At 42.4% G+C, this 21,382-nt stretch overlaps 1 protein-coding gene across 2 annotated transcripts in view; it reads right to left on the bottom strand.

Moving 5' to 3' along the window:
• CDC42BPB (CDC42 binding protein kinase beta) overlaps positions 1-21,382 on the bottom strand; it is a 79,151-nt gene that overhangs the window by 29,357 nt on the left and 28,412 nt on the right. For both annotated transcript variants that reach the window (XM_075193360.1, XM_075193359.1), the window contains exons 2-12: positions 17,832-17,923; positions 14,770-14,853; positions 14,442-14,537; positions 13,472-13,620; positions 7,669-7,762; positions 6,969-7,169; positions 4,319-4,567; positions 3,488-3,567; positions 2,561-2,727; positions 2,300-2,419; positions 1,868-2,001 (exon numbers count right to left, since the gene is read on the bottom strand). In XM_075193360.1, coding sequence (XP_075049461.1) covers positions 1,868-2,001; positions 2,300-2,419; positions 2,561-2,727; positions 3,488-3,567; positions 4,319-4,567; positions 6,969-7,169; positions 7,669-7,762; positions 13,472-13,620; positions 14,442-14,537; positions 14,770-14,853; positions 17,832-17,923 — 1,466 coding nt within the window. The remainder of the gene's footprint in view (positions 1-1,867; positions 2,002-2,299; positions 2,420-2,560; positions 2,728-3,487; positions 3,568-4,318; positions 4,568-6,968; positions 7,170-7,668; positions 7,763-13,471; positions 13,621-14,441; positions 14,538-14,769; positions 14,854-17,831; positions 17,924-21,382) is intronic.

A 21,382-nucleotide genomic window follows, 5' to 3' on the forward strand; every position in this document is an offset into this window, starting at 1 on the left:
CTGCTGTCTGTGCAATGATTGTAGCAGTAAAGTCTACTGCAATCATACAATCCAATAGCCGCACTAAGCACAATCTCTCCCATGTGACATCACCAGCAAGCTACCTGTGGCCTAGTTGCATCAGCTGGTGATTGGATCATTCACTGCGCCAACACCTGCAGAGTAGGTAACACAAAATGTTGTTTGAGAGGAAGGTGGTCAGACAGTTCCCCGAGGCTGAAGAGCAGGGTATCCGCTTCACAGAACAACCAGATACTGCTCCAAAGGCCATTGCTGGACCTTATAAAGATAAATCTCCCTGGTACTGTGTTGTATTGGCAAATATGTATGGTTGGGCCTAATAAATGTATTGGAAGCCACTTCTCTAAGAGTGCGATTGACACCAACAAACAGTTGAGGTAGCAAATATTCAGCCTGTCTATTCACTAGGAACCAAGGTTGCCGCTTGTGTGGAGTGAATGGATAGAGTGAATAATTGCAGCCTACACTGTGTGTTGGCAAAGGGTCCACTTTGTGTGGGTTGAAAATCTAGTGTGGATGCATGGTAACATTTAACCTATTCCTCTCTGTTAACCAAAATAAAGACTTTGTACAAAGACTTTGATCCATGAAATTGTCAAAAATCAATCTATCCACTTCGCCCAAATGATCAGTGGTTTCCTTGTTTCCGGACTTTACTTCTGAGTCAGACGTTCAAGGTCTTTCTACCAGATATCTGTTACATCTACATAATTCTCCAAGTAGTCTGCTTGAATGATGGGCCATAAGGTATCTAAGGTATGTATGAATGTTATAGCAGCTACTGTAATAAACTAAGACGTAAGCTGGCCCTTGTATGCTCTGCTCCAGACAACACACAAAGGTCTGGGGCCAACTGCGGCCAGATACATGAAATGAGGGGTTTTTGTTTGGTTGGACCCGATTGTTAAGAATCTGAAGTTTCCGGAGGTGCGATTGCAGTCTTGACACAGCCGATGAATTTAAAGTATCAATGGAAGTCAGTCTGTCCCCCAATCTATCTAAGTAACTTTGTATAGAGCCTGCAACCACCTCAGCTGAAGCCATGTCCGATAATCTAAGCATACAGTTCTATACATCACCCGCACCAGGTTTGCTTTGTGCATGTAAATCGGTGACTTGACGAACTGGCAAAAAAGTTCGATACAAAAACACGTGAAAAAAAGGTTGTTTCTGTTTAGGATGCTGGAACGTCTGCACATTTGCACAGATTCTTTTTTTAGCCTCCGCAGATTAAAGTCCATCTGTACAATTTTCCAGGATATTTAGCTAATTTCTAAGAATTTTCTTAACAGGATGTTTCCTAATACTTTTCACTTTCTTATGTAGCTTGGAGGCCAGATGTGACCCACATGGAGCTTATGAAAGTTTTGCCGCCTGACAGACAATCACCCCACTTTCATCTCTGTCAACACGTTCTTTCATATTCTTTAAAAACAATATACAAATATACACACATGCGCACACGTCCTCCGCGCTGTCTGCACTCAGCCATGTTTCCTGTGCTGTACTATGGAGGAATCCCTGCTACCCATGTACTGCTCGGATCTTGTGTTATGCCCCGCTACTTGTTCCACCAGTGTTATTCTAACCACTGAACGGCCTTAGAAATAAATTATAATAAATGCTATCGCATATATCATTTATCAAATCCCTCAAACTGTTTTTGTATGTCAATATGGCAGCGAAGAGGTAAACCCCAATAGAATGTATCATATCTCTGACAATTAAGATACCCAAAAACAGATTCTGGAATCCCCGCTTGCACTTCTCCTCCTAGATGTAGTGACCTCAATGTAACTGGAACACTTTGTGCAGATATTCCAAATGTTACAAACAATGGAGGTACCTTCTGGAGATCATCCCGCTCCTGTTTTAGTGTCCTTTGTTGTTTTTCGAGACCTTTAAGTTTCCCCGTGGAGTCCTCCAGCTGCTGCCGCATCGCAACCACGTCCTCCAGCTGGCGCTCTATGCGATTAGAATCTTTGGAAAATAAATATTGAAATTAAATAAAGATTATACAGACAAGCGACAGATCAGATGTGTGTGCGGTGATGAGTACATACACATCCAACGTCACACCTGTACGGCAAATTTGCACAGAAAAACAAGTGGAGATTCCAACCCGCAAAGTCTGCCAATGTCCGCAGCGGACATCGCCAGAAATTAAATCTACCCGTAGAACCCGAACACAGCAGTGCCACCTGGTAGCCGGTTTATCAAGATAAATAGAATGTACGCAGTAACTTTGAACACAGTGCGTCCCATTAAGCAGGGATACCTGATATTTTGTTCTTTAAGCGTTCGATTTCCTCATTTAGCTTTCGGATTTCTTTGTCTCGACTTAAGGTTCCTATTGATCGAGTGGAGCCCTGGAGCGACTGCACGGTCTGTGTAGACTCTGAGAAAGCAGAATTATCAGAACTTACAAGTGTGTTAAATGAGGCAGAGATGTGACACCGATCAGTAAAGCCGGTTTATTGGTTACACGCAGACCGATCAGATGAGTACATTTGGCGGCTCAGTAGAACACAGCACAAACCTTGCAGCTTCCTGTTCAGCTCCAGCTTTTCCTGCTCCAGCCGCTGTATCCGGCGCTCGTAGGCGTCAATCTGTAGGCTGTTCTCCAGCCCGCGCTGCACAGCCTCGTCTTTCGGCACGGCGTTCGTGTGGATGATATCCTTCAAGGAGCCTCGGTCAGAAAAACAACTGCAAAATAAAATAAATCAACTAATATCTGTAACATGTATTGTTTCTGACTCACAAGAACACAACAAATGACTATCAGCGGAATTCACATTTTAGATACAAAAATATTTACAACTGTCCTTGGACAAAAACATTTAGAACAGATCTGTCATGGAGCAGACGTATGACTACTGCCCATATGTAATGGTGAGGCGAGAGAAAGCAGGGTAACGCTTCTGGACAGCAAAAGTAGGTTCAATGTCAGATTGACAGTTGTTGTTAGCGCTAAGCCGGAGGAGGCAACTTAAAGGCCGCCAATTAGACAGCAGAGTTCTGCATATTTAAACTAACAAATCAAACTGATCAGATCATTATCAGACATATTTAGGGAGACGTTAACAGTCTGTGCGCTCAGTCACCCCCCCTAATGACGCTGACCTGGCTTATTTGTAAGTGGGCATAAGTCAAGCTGTTCAAAGAATCCCTATTGTCTACACTTCTGCGTTTATTAACAATGATATATTCTCTGTACTGCATAAAACAGTTGGCGCTATATAAATATAGCATAAAAAAAAAGCACAGAAGCTGTCGCATTGCTTTCCTGCCCCCTAGTGGACAAATTAGCGCTGCAATGCTAGTTTGCCACTACAAAGTCATAACATATTCACTGTGATCATTCAGTAATAAGGGGACGACTATTGTCCAAGAAGAGCTGGATGTAATAAATATTACAGCTCACATAAGCTTCAGTAGACTGCCCTTATAAGTGAACCTGTTTTACCTCTCAGTCGTATATGTAAATCCCACGAACGGTAGGTGGAACCCTGAAAATCCGCTGTGTACACTGGGGGGGACCATTTCCTGCAGGGAATAAAAGATAGGGACTTCTTAACAAAGCAAATAAACTAAACAGGTTATACGATAGGACCACAGAGCAAGACTCAGAAACCAAATGAAGCATTTTGCAGCAAAGTAGCAATATTAGAGGTCAACAGGGTAACCCAGCTTCCCATTGTCTACAGACAGGGCAGAATGGTAAATGCTGCTATAATCCAACCGCAAATTGATATTACTACTGTACGCAGCTTAATACAAATAAGTGATCGTGATTTTCATTGAAATAAAGAAACACACAAATTTCACTACAAAAGTCAAATACATTTTCTATCCATGCAGAAAGCATTGAAAGTCGCTCCAAGTCAACTTCTAACATCACATTATTGTCGTAAATTATCAGATTAGCAAACCCTCAGCGGTCCAGAATACAAAATCCTCTTGGAAGCACACACAGAACTGTACACACGGAACGCACGTCAAGATGTGGCGTCAAGATGTGGTGCTAAAGTCAACATTAATCAGGTCTATGCTTAGAGGGATCCTCTCTCTTCATTCAATTTTATCGGATGAAGCATATAGTTGGAAATCCCTAGCACCTTAAAGACGTCAAATTAACAAAACTAAAATTCACAACCACAAAACAACCTCTGCGGTGAGAATGACCCCTTACACCGGACATCCAACCAGTACAGACAAGTTCCTAGTCTGAATTCTCCGGTTGTAGCGGATGACTGCGCAGCATGTATACTGTAATAGAAAGGCGATAAAAACGCACCGGATTCCGAAGGATGTCATCATCCACATCAAAGTTAGACGTGTCTGAAGGACTGCTGACGTCGGGAATGTAAGGGGCCTCCATATTCCGGATGTTCTCCCAGTTGATTCCTTCAAAAAACGAGTGCGTCTTAAAGTCGTCTATCCCGTTCTGCCCCAGTCTGCGCTCTCTGCTGCAGATCAGCCGCTGGATCAGATCCTTCGCCGATTCAGAGACATCTCCAATGTGCGAGGGGAACTGGAATCTCTCCTAGAAAAAAGTGATCGCACACAAGATTTGTTACAGACTGCCATAAAACTGTGTGGATGGATGTAATGTAAAGATCACGGGGTAAATGTAACAAGCTGAGAGTTTTCCGGCGGGTTTGAAAAACCAATCAGATTCTAGCTATCATTTATTTAGTACATTCTACAAAATGATAGCTGGAATCTGATTGGTTGCTACAGGCAACATCTCCACTTTTCAAATCCGCCGGAAAACTCTCAGCTTGATACATTTACCCCAACAACTTACTACACATTACAAGAACATTTTTAAGGGTAAAAAAAAAACAAACTAGTTATGGTGCTAATGTTATTTTATAGCTTTGATTTACACACCAAGTCAATAAAGCTGTGATAGGATTTCAGAAATACGTTATCTACATGACGTGTACATTCCACTGGAGAGAACTTTCACTGTGCGTAATAGACACCCACTTACAAGCTGGTCAATGAGTACATACAGGCTGACTATTATATCTATGGGAAATAACCTAAAATCACTAAGTTGAATGGATCAAGGTATACGATGGAGATGCAGAGTGTGTGTGTGTGTGTGTGTGTGTGTGTGTGTGTGTGTGTGTGTGTATATATGTGTGTGTGTGTGTAATATATATATATATATATATATATATATATATATTTTTTTTTATTTTTTTTTCCCCAACAGGACAAAAGCTTCTGTAATAGGTCCGTCAATGTCTAGATGGAAAGAATACAGACACTTTGTTGAATATACATAGATTCTAATGGCTTAGAGTCAGCAATAATTACCACACTTATTATAGTTGATCTTCCTAACCTCTTCAACCATAATGAATGTAAGTGACAAGATAATTTGATTTAAATGACCTCATAAACTATAAGCAGCTCTTTTCTCTGCTGTAAGGAAACAGACCTGTATAGAAATACATCCCGTCCTATTTTTATAATAGAGAATGAAAACATAATAAAACATACAAATAAACATTTAAAATGCATTTTATTCCTCTCTTTTTGATAAACATTCATGCATTTTATTTAGATTATTTTAACACTTATTTCAGGTCTCTGAAATTCTCAGACAAGAAAAAAAAAAAAAAGAAAGTAGTAAGGACTTAAAATGTTCGTAGGTAACGGTCTGGTGGAAAATCGGGCACAGCGAGATAATTGTACGGAGACGTTCATGGAGCTAGGCTGGCAGCGCACAACAAGATACAGATCTTACTGGAAGTGCGCCATAAGTCTGTGTTACATGCGTATCTAATGGAGAATCAGCCCTATTCCATTACATGCATTCTGTAATCCTTTATCCACTTACAACAAGACAAAGACTGGCGGAACATTCAGTATCTCATGTACGACACATTAGAAGTGATAACAAAACTATTAACAAAGGTTCTCTGACCTCAAAAATATGGGGGAGAACTGTTAGTCAGTGTTATGTTTCTGCTCTATGCAGACTTCAAATAAACAAACTTTGGGGGCTGGGTCTCTCCCGGTCACTTAAGATCATCCTGGCTTGACAGTATAGGGCACCCCACGAGGACATCTAACATGGCCCTGACCCGACACAGACTGCTTCAGGGATAAATGCTGAATTTAAGAGATCAGAGAGTATAGAGGACGGCTCAGCCATAAGGCTGAGCAGTATCTGCATTCTGCACCAGATACAGATAGTCCGGGACTATTGGCAGACACACTCTGAATTCACTACTGAATCTCCAGACCTTTAAGACGTTCTCAGATTTATTTATTATTTTATGTATTCGTTTGCAAAAAAAAATGACCTGGGTTCGCTCAGGAGAGAGCTTTTTAATAAAAGCGTTATTTATAAGTCATGCTCTTTTCAGCAGAGGCCGAGAAGTACTGAGGAAGCCGGCTGGTGAGGAAGCCCTGTACTCTGACAGTTTGGCTTCGCCTTACAATTTACCCGACTGCACTATGTTGCTCTCTGCAAGGGTCAAACGATGCTCTCCACACTTTCTTCACACACACACAGCATATACTCAATGCCGCTGGCCCCGTTGGTAAGTTCAGAGATGAAACTTTGAGAAAAGCGCTGCAACAGGTCAGCAGTGGAAGCGAGAAGAGCAGATCGGGAGGAACCCCAGACCCTATGGAAGTGATCTTAAAGTTGTTTAAGCTTATTAACGCTGCAAAAACTAAATTGTGGGTGGATCCTTTAAAAACATTCTGGACTAGTGTTACCTATGCACTGGAATATCAATTACAGCTAAACCACCACTCCCATCATCCACGGTACTGGGTCGGGGATTATAGAAATTACTACACAATACCTACTGACAAGTTCAGCGATATCTGCCCCCAGGTGGGGCTGCATAGGCTCTAAGAACCCTACCTCCACTACTAATGGATGACATAAGAAAACTGCACACTGTATTGCTCACCTTGTGATTCATGATCTTCCCATAGGTCTCCACCAGAGACTCCGCGTAGAAAGGGGTCTCTCCATAGAGCATTTCATACATGCAAACGCCCAGAGACCACCAGTCACACTCTGGGCCGTATTTCCCCATCCCGTCCTCCATGGCTTGCAAGATCTCAGGGGAGATGTAATCCGGAGTTCCTACCGCCACGGATGACTGCACCTAAACAAGCAGAAGACGGGATAAACCGGATCCAATATCAGCAAACTATACATATATGGTAGATACATCTGTAACATCTGCATTGTATATTTACCATATTAAGACCAAATTAACATTCTACCAATTATATGCACAGATGCGTCCTCTTGTCTCCCATTTAAATATATGTCCTTACAGTCTCCACTATAACTAAGGGCTCTGTATAGACCAAAAACCTTCAGGATTCTTTTGAAACAAATGGAATCATTTTTATTTTATTTTTATTTATTTATTTATTAACTCCACTAGGAAGATCTGCATTGAACAAGCAGGGTAATTACTGAACAAGTAAAATGATTTTTGCTTGTAGCTGTGCGTCATGACACAAAGTGGGAGGAAACAACGGCTACATATGAATCATTTGGCAAAAAGATTTACAGTGTAGATTTGTAATGGTTTGTACTGTTTACAACAGATGAAATCTGCACAAAGGTTTCGTGGACAAATACATAACACTTACAGTTCCGTCATCGTTCATCTTTAAGCACGACCCAAAGTCTGCTAGGCGAATATGGCCGTTCATGTCCAGTAGGACATTATCCGGTTTAATATCCCTAAAGGAAAAGGAGCGGCAAGGATTGGTGGAAGCAGCGTCATGGACAATGCATTAAGATCATCAACTGTCTAAAACGCAACAGTCATCTGAGCTAGAAACAGAGCTCACCTAGTAAATCAAAAAAACAAAACATAACAATGAAACATAGTATGTGCCAGACATTATTAGCTGTAATTGACCCATTACAATAGCTTTTTGGAAACCTCTTGCTCTTGGGTTTTAATGTATGAAGATTAAAAAAAAAAAAAAAAGTAACGGCATGTAAAATAAAGGAATATTTGCATAGCAATTTAGAGACAGTTGCGGATCTATGAACTTGTTTAGAAACAAAAGGAAATATAAAGCTACTAGTAACTAGGAACAAACCTTTTACAAGTTGGCATTTGAACAAGAACAACAGGTCTATATCTCATTAAAGAATGAACCTAGGGTCACACTCATCTCTCCTTATACTCGCTGACAAGTCTTTAGATGGGAAAAAGACAGCAAGTGGCTCTTGCTAAACAACAAGTCCCAGCAAATATCTCCAGGCAGAAATGTTTTAACAAGCCTAGGTGTTTTTCTTAATTAAAAGTCCCAGCATACGTTGCCAATTAAGCATAATGAATGTTGTAGTGCTACAACCCATTGAATGCCAATACCATCAGCAGCAGCTTTATATGGCTTAATAGGTACCCAGGATAAATGGCTGTTATTCGTCCTCAGTCTGACAGAATGACTGAGCTCACACTTCATGTAACTGCTTACCAAAGCCTTGAACTTTACGTTGGAAAGAGAACTGTACAGCGTGTTCTTCTCTTTCCGTTCTAGTTTCCTACAATGAAACAATAGGAAGCTCACAGCACATTGCACCCACCAGTGGAAATACCACCCTGCCTCTCCCATCACTGCGCTCCATGACTGTTCCTTACAGTTGTAACACAGTGCACCCATCAGTGGAAATACCACCCTGCCTCTCCCATCACTGCGCTCCATGACTGTTCCTTACAGTTGTAGCACAGTACACCCAGCAGTGGAAATACCACCCTGCCTCTCCCATCACTGCACTCCATGACTGTTCCTTACAGTTGTAGCACAGTACACCCAGCAGTGGAAATACCACCCTGCCTCTCCCATCACTGCGCTCCATGACTGTTCCTTACAGTTGTAACACAGTGCACCCATCAGTGGAAATACCACCCTGCCTCTCCCATCACTGCGCTCCATGACTGTTCCTTACAGTTGTAACACAGTACACCCATCAGTGGAAATACCACCCTGCCTCTCCCATCACTGCACTCCATGACTGTTCCTTACAGTTGTAACACAGTACACCCATCAGTGGAAATACCACCCTGCCTCTCCCATCACTGCACTCCATGACTGTTCCTTACAGTTGTAGCACAGTACACCCAGCAGTGGAAATACCACCCTGCCTCTCCCATCACTGCGCTCCATGACTGTTCCTTACAGTTGTAGCACAGTACACCCATCAGTGGAAATACCACCCTGCCTCTCCCATCACTGCACTCCATGACTGTTCCTTACAGTTGTAGCACAGTACACCCAGCAGTGGAAATACCACCCTGCCTCTCCCATCACTGCACTCCATGACTGTTCCTTACAGTTGTAGCACAGTACACCCAGCAGTGGAAATACCACCCTGCCTCTCCCATCACTGCGCTCCATGACTGTTCCTTACAGTTGTAACACAGTGCACCCATCAGTGGAAATACCACCCTGCCTCTCCCATCACTGCGCTCCATGACTGTTCCTTACAGTTGTAACACAGTACACCCATCAGTGGAAATACCACCCTGCCTCTCCCATCACTGCACTCCATGACTGTTCCTTACAGTTGTAACACAGTACACCCAGCAGTGGAAATACCACCCTGCCTCTCCCATCACTGCACTCCATGACTGTTCCTTACAGTTGTAGCACAGTACACCCAGCAGTGGAAATACCACCCTGCCTCTCCCATCACTGCACTCCATGACTGTTCCTTACAGTTGTAGCACAGTACACCCATCAGTGGAAATACCACCCTGCCTCTCCCATCACTGCGCTCCATGACTGTTCCTTATAGTTATAGCACAGTGCACCCATCAGTGGAAATACCACCCTGCCTCTCCCATCACTGCGCTCCATGACTGTTCCTTACAGTTGTAGCACAGTACACCCATCAGTGGAAATACCACCCTGCCTCTCCCATCACTGCACTCCATGACTGTTCCTTACAGTTGTAGCACAGTACACCCAGCAGTGGAAATACCACCCTGCCTCTCCCATCACTGCGCTCCATGACTGTTCCTTATAGTTATAGCACAGTGCACCCATCAGTGGAAATACCACCCTGCCTCTCCCATCACTGCGCTCCATGACTGTTCCTTACAGTTGTAACACAGTACACCCATCAGTGGAAATACCACCCTGCCTCTCCCATCACTGCGCTCCATGACTGTTCCTTACAGTTGTAGCACAGTACACCCAGCAGTGGAAATACCACCCTGCCTCTCCCATCACTGCGCTCCATGACTGTTCCTTACAGTTATAGCACAGTGCACCCATCAGTGGAAATACCAGCCTGCCTCTCCCATCACTGCGCTTCATGACTGTTCCTTACAGTTGTAACACAGTACACCCGTCAGTGGAAATACCACCCTGCCTCTCCCATCACTGCACTCCATGACTGTTCCTTACAGTTATAGCACAGTGCACCCATCAGTGGAAATACCAGCCTGCCTCTCCCATCACTGCGCTCCATGACTGTTCCTTATAGTTATAGCACAGTGCACCCATCAGTGGAAATACCACCCTGCCTCTCCCATCACTGCACTCCATGACTGTTCCTTACAGTTATAGCACAGTGCACCCATCAGTGGAAATACCCCCCTGCCTCTCCGATCACTGCGCTCCATGACTGTTCCTTACAGCTATAGCACAGTGCACCCATCAGTGGAAATACCACCCTGCCTCTCCCATCACTGCGCTCCATGACTGTTCCTTACAGTTATAGCACAGTGCACCCATCAGTGGAAATACCCCCCTGCCTCTCCGATCACTGCGCTCCATGACTGTTCCTTACAGCTATAGCACAGTGCACCCATCAGTGGAAATACCACCCTGCCTCTCCCATCACTGCGCTCCATGACTGTTCCTTACAGTTGTAGCACAGTGCACCCATCAGTGGAAATACCACCCTGCCTCTCCCATCACTGCGCTCCATGACTGTTCCTTACAGCTATAGCACAGTGCATCCATCAGTGGAAATACCACCCTGCCTCTCCCATCACTGCGCTCCATGACTGTTCCTTACAGTTGTAGCACAGTACACCCATCAGTGGAAATACCACCCTGCCTCTCCCATCACTGCGCTCCATGACTGTTCCTTACAGCTATAGCACAGTGCATCCATCAGTGGAAATACCACCCTGCCTCTCCCATCACTGCACTCCATGACTGTTCCTTACAGTTGTAGCACAGTGCACCCATCAGTGGAAATACCACCCTGCCTCTCCCATCACTGCACTCCATGACTGTTCCTTACAGTTGTAGCACAGTGCACCCATCAGTGGAAATACCACCCTGCCTCTCCTATCACTGCACTCCATGACTGTTCCTTATAGTTATAGCACAGTGCACCCATCAGTGGAAATACCACCCTGCCTCTCCCATCACTGCGCTCCATGACTGTTCCTTACAGTTATAGCACAGTGCACCCATCAGTGGAAATACCACCCTGCCTCTCCCATCACTGCGCTCCATGACTGTTCCTTACATATATTGCTCCTGTTCCTTCAAAATAGAATTTATCAACATCCACCAATAACCTGAATGAGAATGTTTTCGTAGCTGGATGGTTTGAAACATTATTTATCTAAGTCACTCCAGCACAACGACCTCTCAGAACATCAGTCTTTACAGAACCAAAGTAACTACGTAACAAACACACAATAAAAAGCTCTCCCAGAACAGAACAAACACAAACACAATTAAGTTTTCCAACCGGATCAGCAAATGTTGGTGAAGGTCACCGATCTCTGCTTAAAAGAAACAAATTATATTTTAATCATACAAAAAAAAACCGAACAGCTTGCTGTGGAGAAGGGTTAAATAAGCCCAGGACTGTCGTTACTACCGCAGGAGCATGCAAAGTGTTGACGTTTATTAAGGAATGCTGCCCTGTCATTGTCGAAGCCTCTAAACTGTTCCTGGCACAGCAAAACAATAACAGGCAACCAGTGCAAATATTGACTGTACGGTCTACAAGTCGCTTTTCCAGAGTAAGCAGACGCTGTGACACAGCATATTACTGTAAAAGGGAGAGTGGGGCTCCGTTTACAATCAATATGAAAACCTGGAGTTTGCCGTCACCTCATTTGCGAAGGGAAAAATGATACCGGTTTGCTGTAGTGCCGGTAAATCTCTTCTCTGGATGGAAAACTCTGTTGTGCATTATAACTGATAGTGTATAGCTCATTGCTGTTATGGGAAACCTACATAAACATTAAACAAGAAAATGTGTACGTAACATGGACAACACACGTCTGATGTTACAATATAGTCAGATGTATCATACACTATTTATTTTATACACATTTTCGGTGGCTCCAAGTCACAATATCGACAAAAAGATCAATCGAGACAGAAAAAAAACCCAAAAAAAAACAACCCAACTTACATAGTGAAAACAACTTCTATAACTTATTAACTACTTCCTGACTAGGTGGCTCTATCCTTCTCCGTGACCAGACCAGTTTTACATTTTGGGGGCCTCCTTCGGTGAAATAAAAACATTTTTATGGGATTCCCCTTCCCATGACTTTTCCTCAAGTTAAGTTTTATGAGCTAGAAGTTTTGTAGTTTGGGAACTCAAATTTGGAGGGGGACGGGAGAGCAAAAATATCCAGGGGTCTCTAGATATTGAGTTAACAGACTGTACTCTGTGCCAGCACGGTACGATACGTGGGCAAGTCCAACATATATTAAAGATGGTGCCCCTATAGCCACAGTTCTGACAGAAACTTGGATAAGAAGATGTGAACCTCAAGTTAACTTTTAAAAGTAATAGAATTCCTCAAATATTTATCCTAAAATGTAACAGACTAGTTGTCTGAAACGAGACCCCAAATGTATGTACTTTATCACACGTATGATATCACGCTAGGGTCCAGAATGACATCTGTGCCAGCCCTGTATTTAGAGTTTATATAGGATTGCCATCGTAAGAGAGAAAATGTAATATTAGGTATATACACGCTTCAAATAATCACCCCGATATCGCAAACCAAAAAATCTACTGCGATCCCCAGATGATAATCCGGTCAAAATCAAAAGGAAAATTATTAGGCTTAGTTGATAACTGTGGTTGTAAGATGTCTTATCTATTGGTCTGTGTAAGTTTATGGAAAAATTACTCTTTAAGTCAATAATATACTAATCTTTAATCAACTAAACGTCATAATGTAAAACAATGTCTCCAATCATCATTAGATTTTTCCCATCAGGTTCAAGAAGAATCCACTGGACAATGTATAATTCTGAAACCAGCCAAAAAACCCACCTGTATTTATAGATATAAAACCGCTAAATCCCCAAACTAGACATCCAGCAGTGTCAAACCCTTATACCGCTCTAGCGATATTCTTCGTAGAAGCCTTAGGCCATGTGCCTAGGACCTAGAGGTACGCCAGCTATCTGGGTTATATAGAAGATGATCTGATACCTGTGTACATAATGCAGCTGATGAATAGAGTGTATAGCGAGCACCATCTCCGCCAGATAAAACCGGGACATGTCTTCCGGCAGCCGGTCTTCAAATTTACTGAGCAGCGTTAAAAGGTCCCCTCCTACATAGTAATCCATGACTAAATACTGCAAAACACAGACAGAAAAGGTGGGGGGCTGGTAAGTCAGGATCAAATCAACAGACATTGACATTTACTTACTATAGAAGCAGTTTAGTTAGTAATATCAATGACAGAAATGATTCAGCATTAAAGCTACGACAATAAGTGTGCAATGAGATTATCGATTCTACGGTCACTAAACGTGTACAACACGATGAGACGGACAATTTATATCGAAATATCCACCCAGCACCTGAGCACCTCGGGCGTGTCAATGTGACGGAGAATACCACTAAGGGTGTCCCCTGGTATAGTAATAACCATTATTTTACTGTCTTTATTTAAATAAAATATATAGTAACTAATAATTTAACACATAATAGCAGCACACATTCTAATCAGCTTCTTAACGATCAATATTAGGATGTATTTCACACAATGTCTGTCCCCACTATAGGTACCGGTAAAAAAAAAAAAAAAAAAAAAAAAGAAGACTTTTTCTTAATATCTTAAGGTAAAGATCGAGTGCTTAAAATTTTCCTGTCATCTTCTCAGCGGGGGTAGCCATTTTGTGGGGTGATCTACCTAGCGCTACCTCAGAGGCGCTTCTGTAGGCTGAATTTTAGTACGGTCAACAAAATGGCTGCCTACACGCTCTGCAGACACAGTGGTTGGTGGGTATAGCTCTGGGGCTGTGAGCGTCTATGGGACAACCTAGGTGAGCACACTCACGAGATGGAAGAGACTGCCCTAGACAGTCACATGACAGAACTCCGGTTGGGGAGATATAAAGCCCTGCAGAGACTGAGAGGTTAAACAGAAGATAAATAAAAGCAGAAAATATACCAAATAGTTTTCATCCTGAAAGGCGTAGTGTAATGTAGTGATCCATTGGCAGTCCCCATTTACCAGTACATTCCTCTCCTCCCGGAAACAGGCAGTCTGCGGGTTGTAAAGAGAAGTATTGAGTATACACAGCCACGTTTTACAATTCAGATGTTTACCACAATGTCCAGGTACAATCCGAGTCTGCATCTAATCTGGGTCAGGCAGTGACATGACGGGCCTACAGAGATAATGCCTAGTGGGGTCTGTCACACTGAGCTTCATCAAACTAGCTCGCCGCTCTCTAATAAAGACCCCCTAAGGCCGGATCTAACAGAGGGAAACTTACTTCTGCTCTCTTGAGCATTTCCCATTTGTTCAGGATCTTCATGGCGTAAATTCGCTCTGTGCTCTTCAATCGAACCACGGCGACCTGCAAAGAAAATTAAAACCTTCAGGAATACAGAGCGTGTAATCACCTGATCATTCCCCAAATACAGTGGTGTGAGCCAGGTTACTGCGGTGCTGCCATGACAAGCGAGGGGGGAAAGTACGGTACGCAAGGAATATAAATGAGCCACTGATTTAGATTTGCCTTTGTAAGATGCCTTGTTGGCTCACACGACCCCCCCAGCCGTGCCCAGGCACACAATCTATCCGATCTTTAATGCTGACAATTGCAGCTTAGGTTGGGCAAACTCACCGACTAGAGCACAACGTTTATCCCACACCAATGTCCCAATAATTTTGCAGCATCCGGTCCCCATAGACTGATCATTATGAGGCCCTCCGACGGATTTAACTGATCCGATTCTCCAAAGTGAGACGCTCATCTCTGACGAAAACCCCCTTTTACCTGTCCTCTCCCCCCACATTACATAACATCCCCCCCTCTCTGCTGCTGTAGATTCTTCCCCCACTCGCTGTCTGGTATGTCACCTTCCAGCTATATCATATTGTAGGTTTGATTTAATAAAAGGTCTATAAACTGAGCTCCGATCTCTGTGAGCTGAACTAAAGTTAGGTTTAGCTATTATGCTGTATCCCCCACTCATTCTTTTCTGTACCCTCCCTGTAATTATACTTGAGAAAAATAAAAGAAAAAAATAAATATATATATCTATAATAAAAATGCTTAGTGGCGTGTGTTAGTCTGTGTGTGTGAAAAAAATAAAACCAAGCTGCAGCGCCACCTGCTGGGCGGAGTTATACACTGACCTACTAAATTCTTAGTGTGTGTGGGGAAAAAAATTCAGAAAGGGCTGAAATTTGGTATACTAAGATGTTTTTAATTTGTTAGTTTAATTTGTTAATTGTTAAAAGTGTTTCTAAAGATTTAAAAAAAATATATATATTTCTTGAAGGAGAAGTGACAGTTGGGAGTGGTTGGTGGTTGCCGGGGGTGACAGAGTGAGAGGAGTGCGATACTCAGGACCGCTGAGAGAGATCCCTGTGTCTGGATAGACATCTGGCGATGAAAATGAAGGATGAGGTGATGGAGAAGAATGATGAGGTGGTGACATGTGGACAAAACCACATTAAAAAAGGGCGCTTACGTCGGGAAGTAACGCTCTTCCCCTGAGGAGTCCTGGGCTATGGCCCAAATGCATGACAAGAACCTTTTTAACACCTTAAGTGGCTTGATTTGACTAGAATGCATGAGTATCATGCACGGGTTAACGTGTGTGTGTGTGTGTGTGTGTGTGTGTGTGTGTGTGTGTGTGTGTGTATATATATATATATATATATATATATATATATGCACATATATATATATATACATACACACACAAATACATGTATATATTTATTGCTGAATTTTTTGCTAAGCATTCGGATGTTTAAAATTGCGAAACTTCAGATAGATTTACAACATCTACTAAGTATTTATTACAGACAGCACAATGCGGAACGCGGATGGAGTATGGACTATCTTTCCACCCTGCGCTCTCTCCAAAGTCCATGTTTATATCTATGTAGCAGCAGTAATTCCTAATCAAGATCAGAACATTCTACTGTTTATATACATATAAGATAGAACATGGAAACAATGTGATAAGACGTAAGGAACGTTAAGAGGAAAAAAAACCAAACCCTTTCAGCCTTAAAGTTTTCTAAGCTGCTTAATACACACAAACAGCAGCAGATGGAATGCAAGGACAGCACGTTTCCATGCGTTTAGGTTACTGCCTCCTTAAGCTCATACACTTCAGCTATGGTTGAGGTATCCTTGTCAGACCGCTGGGATCAGCACCCTTTGGAAAGTTGGCGAGACAAATAGTTTTGGTGTATTACAGAGCCAACAGATAAGCAACGACAGCACTTTTTATGCATGTCGCAACTACGAGAGTTCAAACCAGAACTGAAGTGCTCATCGGACCTATCCTCATCGCAAAGACGTAAGCTCCGAGTGTATTTATTTTACACCCCACAGTTACGTTACATGATCTGCCCATCACAGACTACTATGAGGCTGAAAATGTTTCATGCACGAGTAACAATTTGCAGAAGAAATAAAGGTGAACAGCTAAAAATGGAAATCACAAGTCTACCCAATGTACAAGGTTAGCGGAAAATTCTCATGAGGGGTTTATCAGCGGAAAGAACCAGTCATTGAACTGTATCACTTTTGAAAAAGGTTAGAATAGTTTAGTCCTAACAATGTATCACTGCACAATCACACCACGACTCCCTCTGCCTGCTGAAAGCATCATATAAGTAGCAACACAACTTGCAGTCGGTGGAAGAAACAGTTTCGTAAAGGAAAATCAATGTTGGGATTTTAATTGGTCGGTGGACCACTAAAGACTTCTGTCCAAGTTTAGAACCAATATGAGGAAAACTTTGGTGATACTCCCAGCAAGTTGGTTTAATATCACAGCTCACAGCATACGCAGTATTGACTTCCTTGCTGATCAGACAAAATACATTTGCCATAAGAATACAATATTCTGCCTTTCAGGACACAGATGGGGACATTTATGAGAACTGGTTGCAAATAATTTTCTACACATCACTATAAACAATGTTGTAAGAATGTTGCTAAGGATAACGACATCTCTTCTGTGCACCAATTTTTATAAATACCTGATGTCATCTTCATTTATTTCCCCGATCTTGCTATAAACAAAACAAGATCTGCCTGTCAAAGTATTAACATATAAAACCGATCTTGGGTCAAATGTGAGAACTGGAAACAGCCAACCCAACAACAGGGGAGTCAGGCCAGAACCGGGCACCACAAAATAACAAATTTAAAGTGGACCAGACACCTTTAACGCAATAATCGTACAATTCACCAGGAACCGGTGACTTCGCTGAGTAAACGGATGGGCTGAATCCGGTTTAGCTCCGCTGTGTGCAGGCGACGGCTCCACTTTGAGGAATATGTATAAATATATATTCTCTTACCTCTCCAAATGCTCCCCGTCCGATAACTTTTATAATCTCGAAGTCATCGCGATGTAGCTGCATTCCCTTCAGCAGCTGGGTGAAAGGCTTCGCTGTAACATAAGAGGGAGAGGAGAGAAAAAAAAAAAGGTTTACAAACGACCACCAATAATGTGTACAACACCCTGATCCCCTGACAATACTATACTGTAGGACGGCAGGATGTATTAGACAAGCCAAGCTAGTGCCTATGGGCACTGCACACCTGACAGGCACCAATCATAGTCATCATTTTGGTCTTATAACCCTGGACAGAGGGGTCATGTACCCTAGATAGCCGGTATCCACGGGGCCTATCCTATAATAGTCTAAGGGGTAGATTTACTATAACTTCTAATAGGAAAAGTGGATCCGTTGCCCCTAGCAACCAGTTTTAACCATCATTTCCTATAATGTATCAGATACATGATAGCTAGAATCTGATTGGTTGCTATGGACCGCGCCTCCACTTTTACTTTTTTAGGTTTGCTAAATCCACCCCCCTGGGATCTAAAGGACAGTCCTATTGGGAAACGTACACAGCCGGGACCCTACCACCACCACCGTATCTCACAGACCCTAATGGCCGGGATCACTGGTAATTACAGATCACACAAACAAAGCCAAAAACATCCAACTAATCTGGCTACATAGTGACTTCATACTCACTGCTGTTAATTTTGTGTGTTGTAGCAGCATTTTTAATGCTAGTATAATGCATGTAAACGGGTCTGAAAATAGAAACCTATGTTTAAAATGACTCCTTACCCCCTCTCGTGGTTGCCCACGTTTGGAAGCGTTGTATTTTTTAGTATGCTGCTCGCTCCTTTCAAGTAATCACATTGGGGAAGTGTAGATGACCTCCAATCAAACCCCCCTAAATGCCACTAAAATCTCATTGTAGAATGCGGGGCCCTACGTTATCACCGCTCCTTTTGTTTTGTGCTTAAAAACAAACAGAAAAACACACAAGGCCACAGAGTATGGGACCTATATATGAAACCATTCAACTTTACACAGACCCATGGATTTACACTGCTCTTTATAAGTACATGGTCATAAAGTGGATCATGAGGTTAAAGGTTGGTGATTAAGTAAAGAACGTGTTTATATGTGATGACTTCAGCAAACATTTCTGCTCAATGAAGCATTTTGAGGCCTTATCTTGATTTTACATCTCATATTTGTGCCTAAAATCTGATGAGCCAATAACTGCAACCTGCTAGTGTGCGCAGACATCAGCTCCCTCGTTAATGTGACATAGGGCCCAGGACCTAAATAGGTACGGTCTAAATTGGCGTTAATTGATGTTCACTTTATATCACATCATACAGGCTATGGCCTGGTGATTGTTTTTAGCAACACTGATTTGGGAGAACGTGGTCCTCTGTATATAAATCGTCCAGCAGAACCACGTGAGTGGTACATTTAGCACGTTTGTACATAGCCGGTAAATGCAGCTTTGCTCTGCTATTACTGCAGTGTACCAGTCATCCAACACACAGCCCCATAGACCGGGCAGCCAGTCGCAAGCTCTCCCCCTCACAATGTCATTCCAGACATGAATAATAATGGCAATCACTCAAGTGTCACAGTCAATAAGGCACACTGCAAACAGGGGAATCCACAATGTGACTTCTGCACGAGACAATCCCCTTAAACTAGAGAACCGGACGCACGGATTAAAGTTCCACTGAACCTAAAACACAGGATGACGAGATGGGTGAGGACATCTTGGTTTCCTTACCTAGACAGATATTAAGATATTCCACATTTTGCAACAATGCAATGGCTAATAACAGTGCCAATAATCTGATTACAATTCCCAAAGACAATTAGTTGCTGGGTAGGTCTCACTCTATAGACTAAACCCTCAAAACGAGGATTTTATATTTTCATCATCATTTATTTATATAGCGCCACTGATTCTGCAGCGCTGTACAGAGAACTCATTCACATCAGTCGCTGCCCCATTGGAGCTTACAATCTAAATCTCCTAACACACACACACACAGACCGAGAGAGACTAAGGGCAATTTAATAGCAGCCAATTAACCTACTAGTATGTTTTTGGAGTGTGGGAGGAAACCGGAGCACCCGGAGGAAACCCACGCAAACACGGGGAGAACATACAAACTCCACACAAATAAGGCCATGGTCAGGAATCGAACTCATGACCCCAGCGCTGTGAGGGAGAAGTACTAACCACTAAGCCACCGTGCTGCCCATATAAACTTTAGGAGAAAATACATTATTTGATCTGAAAACACACTTTCCACTGTATATTTCTTAAAGTTTAATTATTTCCTGACCCTTCTGTCACAAACAGCTGCAGTCACCCCAACAGCTAAGACATTGTCTAAAATGGTGACGATAGGAGACAAAAGGCTGAAACGGCAAAGCCATGCACGCCAGCTATGTTACTATCCCGTCCCAAAGTATTTATCTAATTAACTCTGGCAATACAGTGCCCAGTATGATGCAAGATAGACAAGCGCCACCCTTCTGGGCAAATGTTTGGTTTCTCTGAAGTATAAAACACTTATATGAAGTCTATCATCTAGTTGCTCAATATTTGAAGCAAAGAAAATTCTAGGGACAAACCTTTCAAACCTGAGAGGGTGACTGGAAATCGAGGACATGCCATTGTCTATTGTAATTAGCCATTGTATTCCCCTTTGTTGTAAGAGAAAACCTGGTGTTATGTGAGAAATGTTTGTACCACAATCTGAGAGTTATCATTAATATCTTCAATTCTAGCACATCTTTGAATTATTTGCATATATATTTGTGAAACTACTCTCAGAAATCAAGCTGTAATGTAGTTTTTTAATATGATGTACAGATGGAGCCAATGTTATCCCAAAAGTACATTATTTTGCCTGCAGCAACATTACTTACAAAATATCCAGCATTACCCCAAAAGGTATTTGTTTTATCTTAAGCTATCATACTCTATTTGAGCTATGAATGCAGCATAACATACTGCAGAGTTACTATTCTGGGTTTTCCTGAAACTTTGGGATAACTCCGGCTACATCTACACTCCGAACATATGCATACGTCAACCGGATGTCAACTTTCTGTCGGGCTGTCGTAACCTCATGGTGACTTTCGCTTTTAATCAGTAAATGTACGTGACCAATGCTGATACGCTCATTAATTGGAGTAATTAGCACCCGACTGGCAGAAGCACGCTGATCGCTAAGGATGGCTTACGTATATATTAGTCAATGTATGCCACCGAGACCTTTGCCTTTATAATCTTCTCAAAACTAGGAGGTCGGTCTTGCTGTCTGACAAGGAAACCTATTTATACAACTTTTAATGGTTCTAAAATTAATTTAACAATTCGCTATTTTAATTTTTGGAGATGTAAACTTTACATTCCAATACAAATATAGGAAGATACACATTCATATTCAGTGTACAAGGTAGAGCCTGCTGAGTAAGGGAAAAAACTGGATGTATATTTCCCTTTAATAGAACACATGACAGTGTAGCCTGTATGTAAGATACTAGTGATCGGAAGT

This window comes from Mixophyes fleayi, chromosome 12 (assembly GCF_038048845.1).
Source record: "Mixophyes fleayi isolate aMixFle1 chromosome 12, aMixFle1.hap1, whole genome shotgun sequence".
Lineage (NCBI taxonomy): Eukaryota > Metazoa > Chordata > Amphibia > Anura > Limnodynastidae > Mixophyes > Mixophyes fleayi.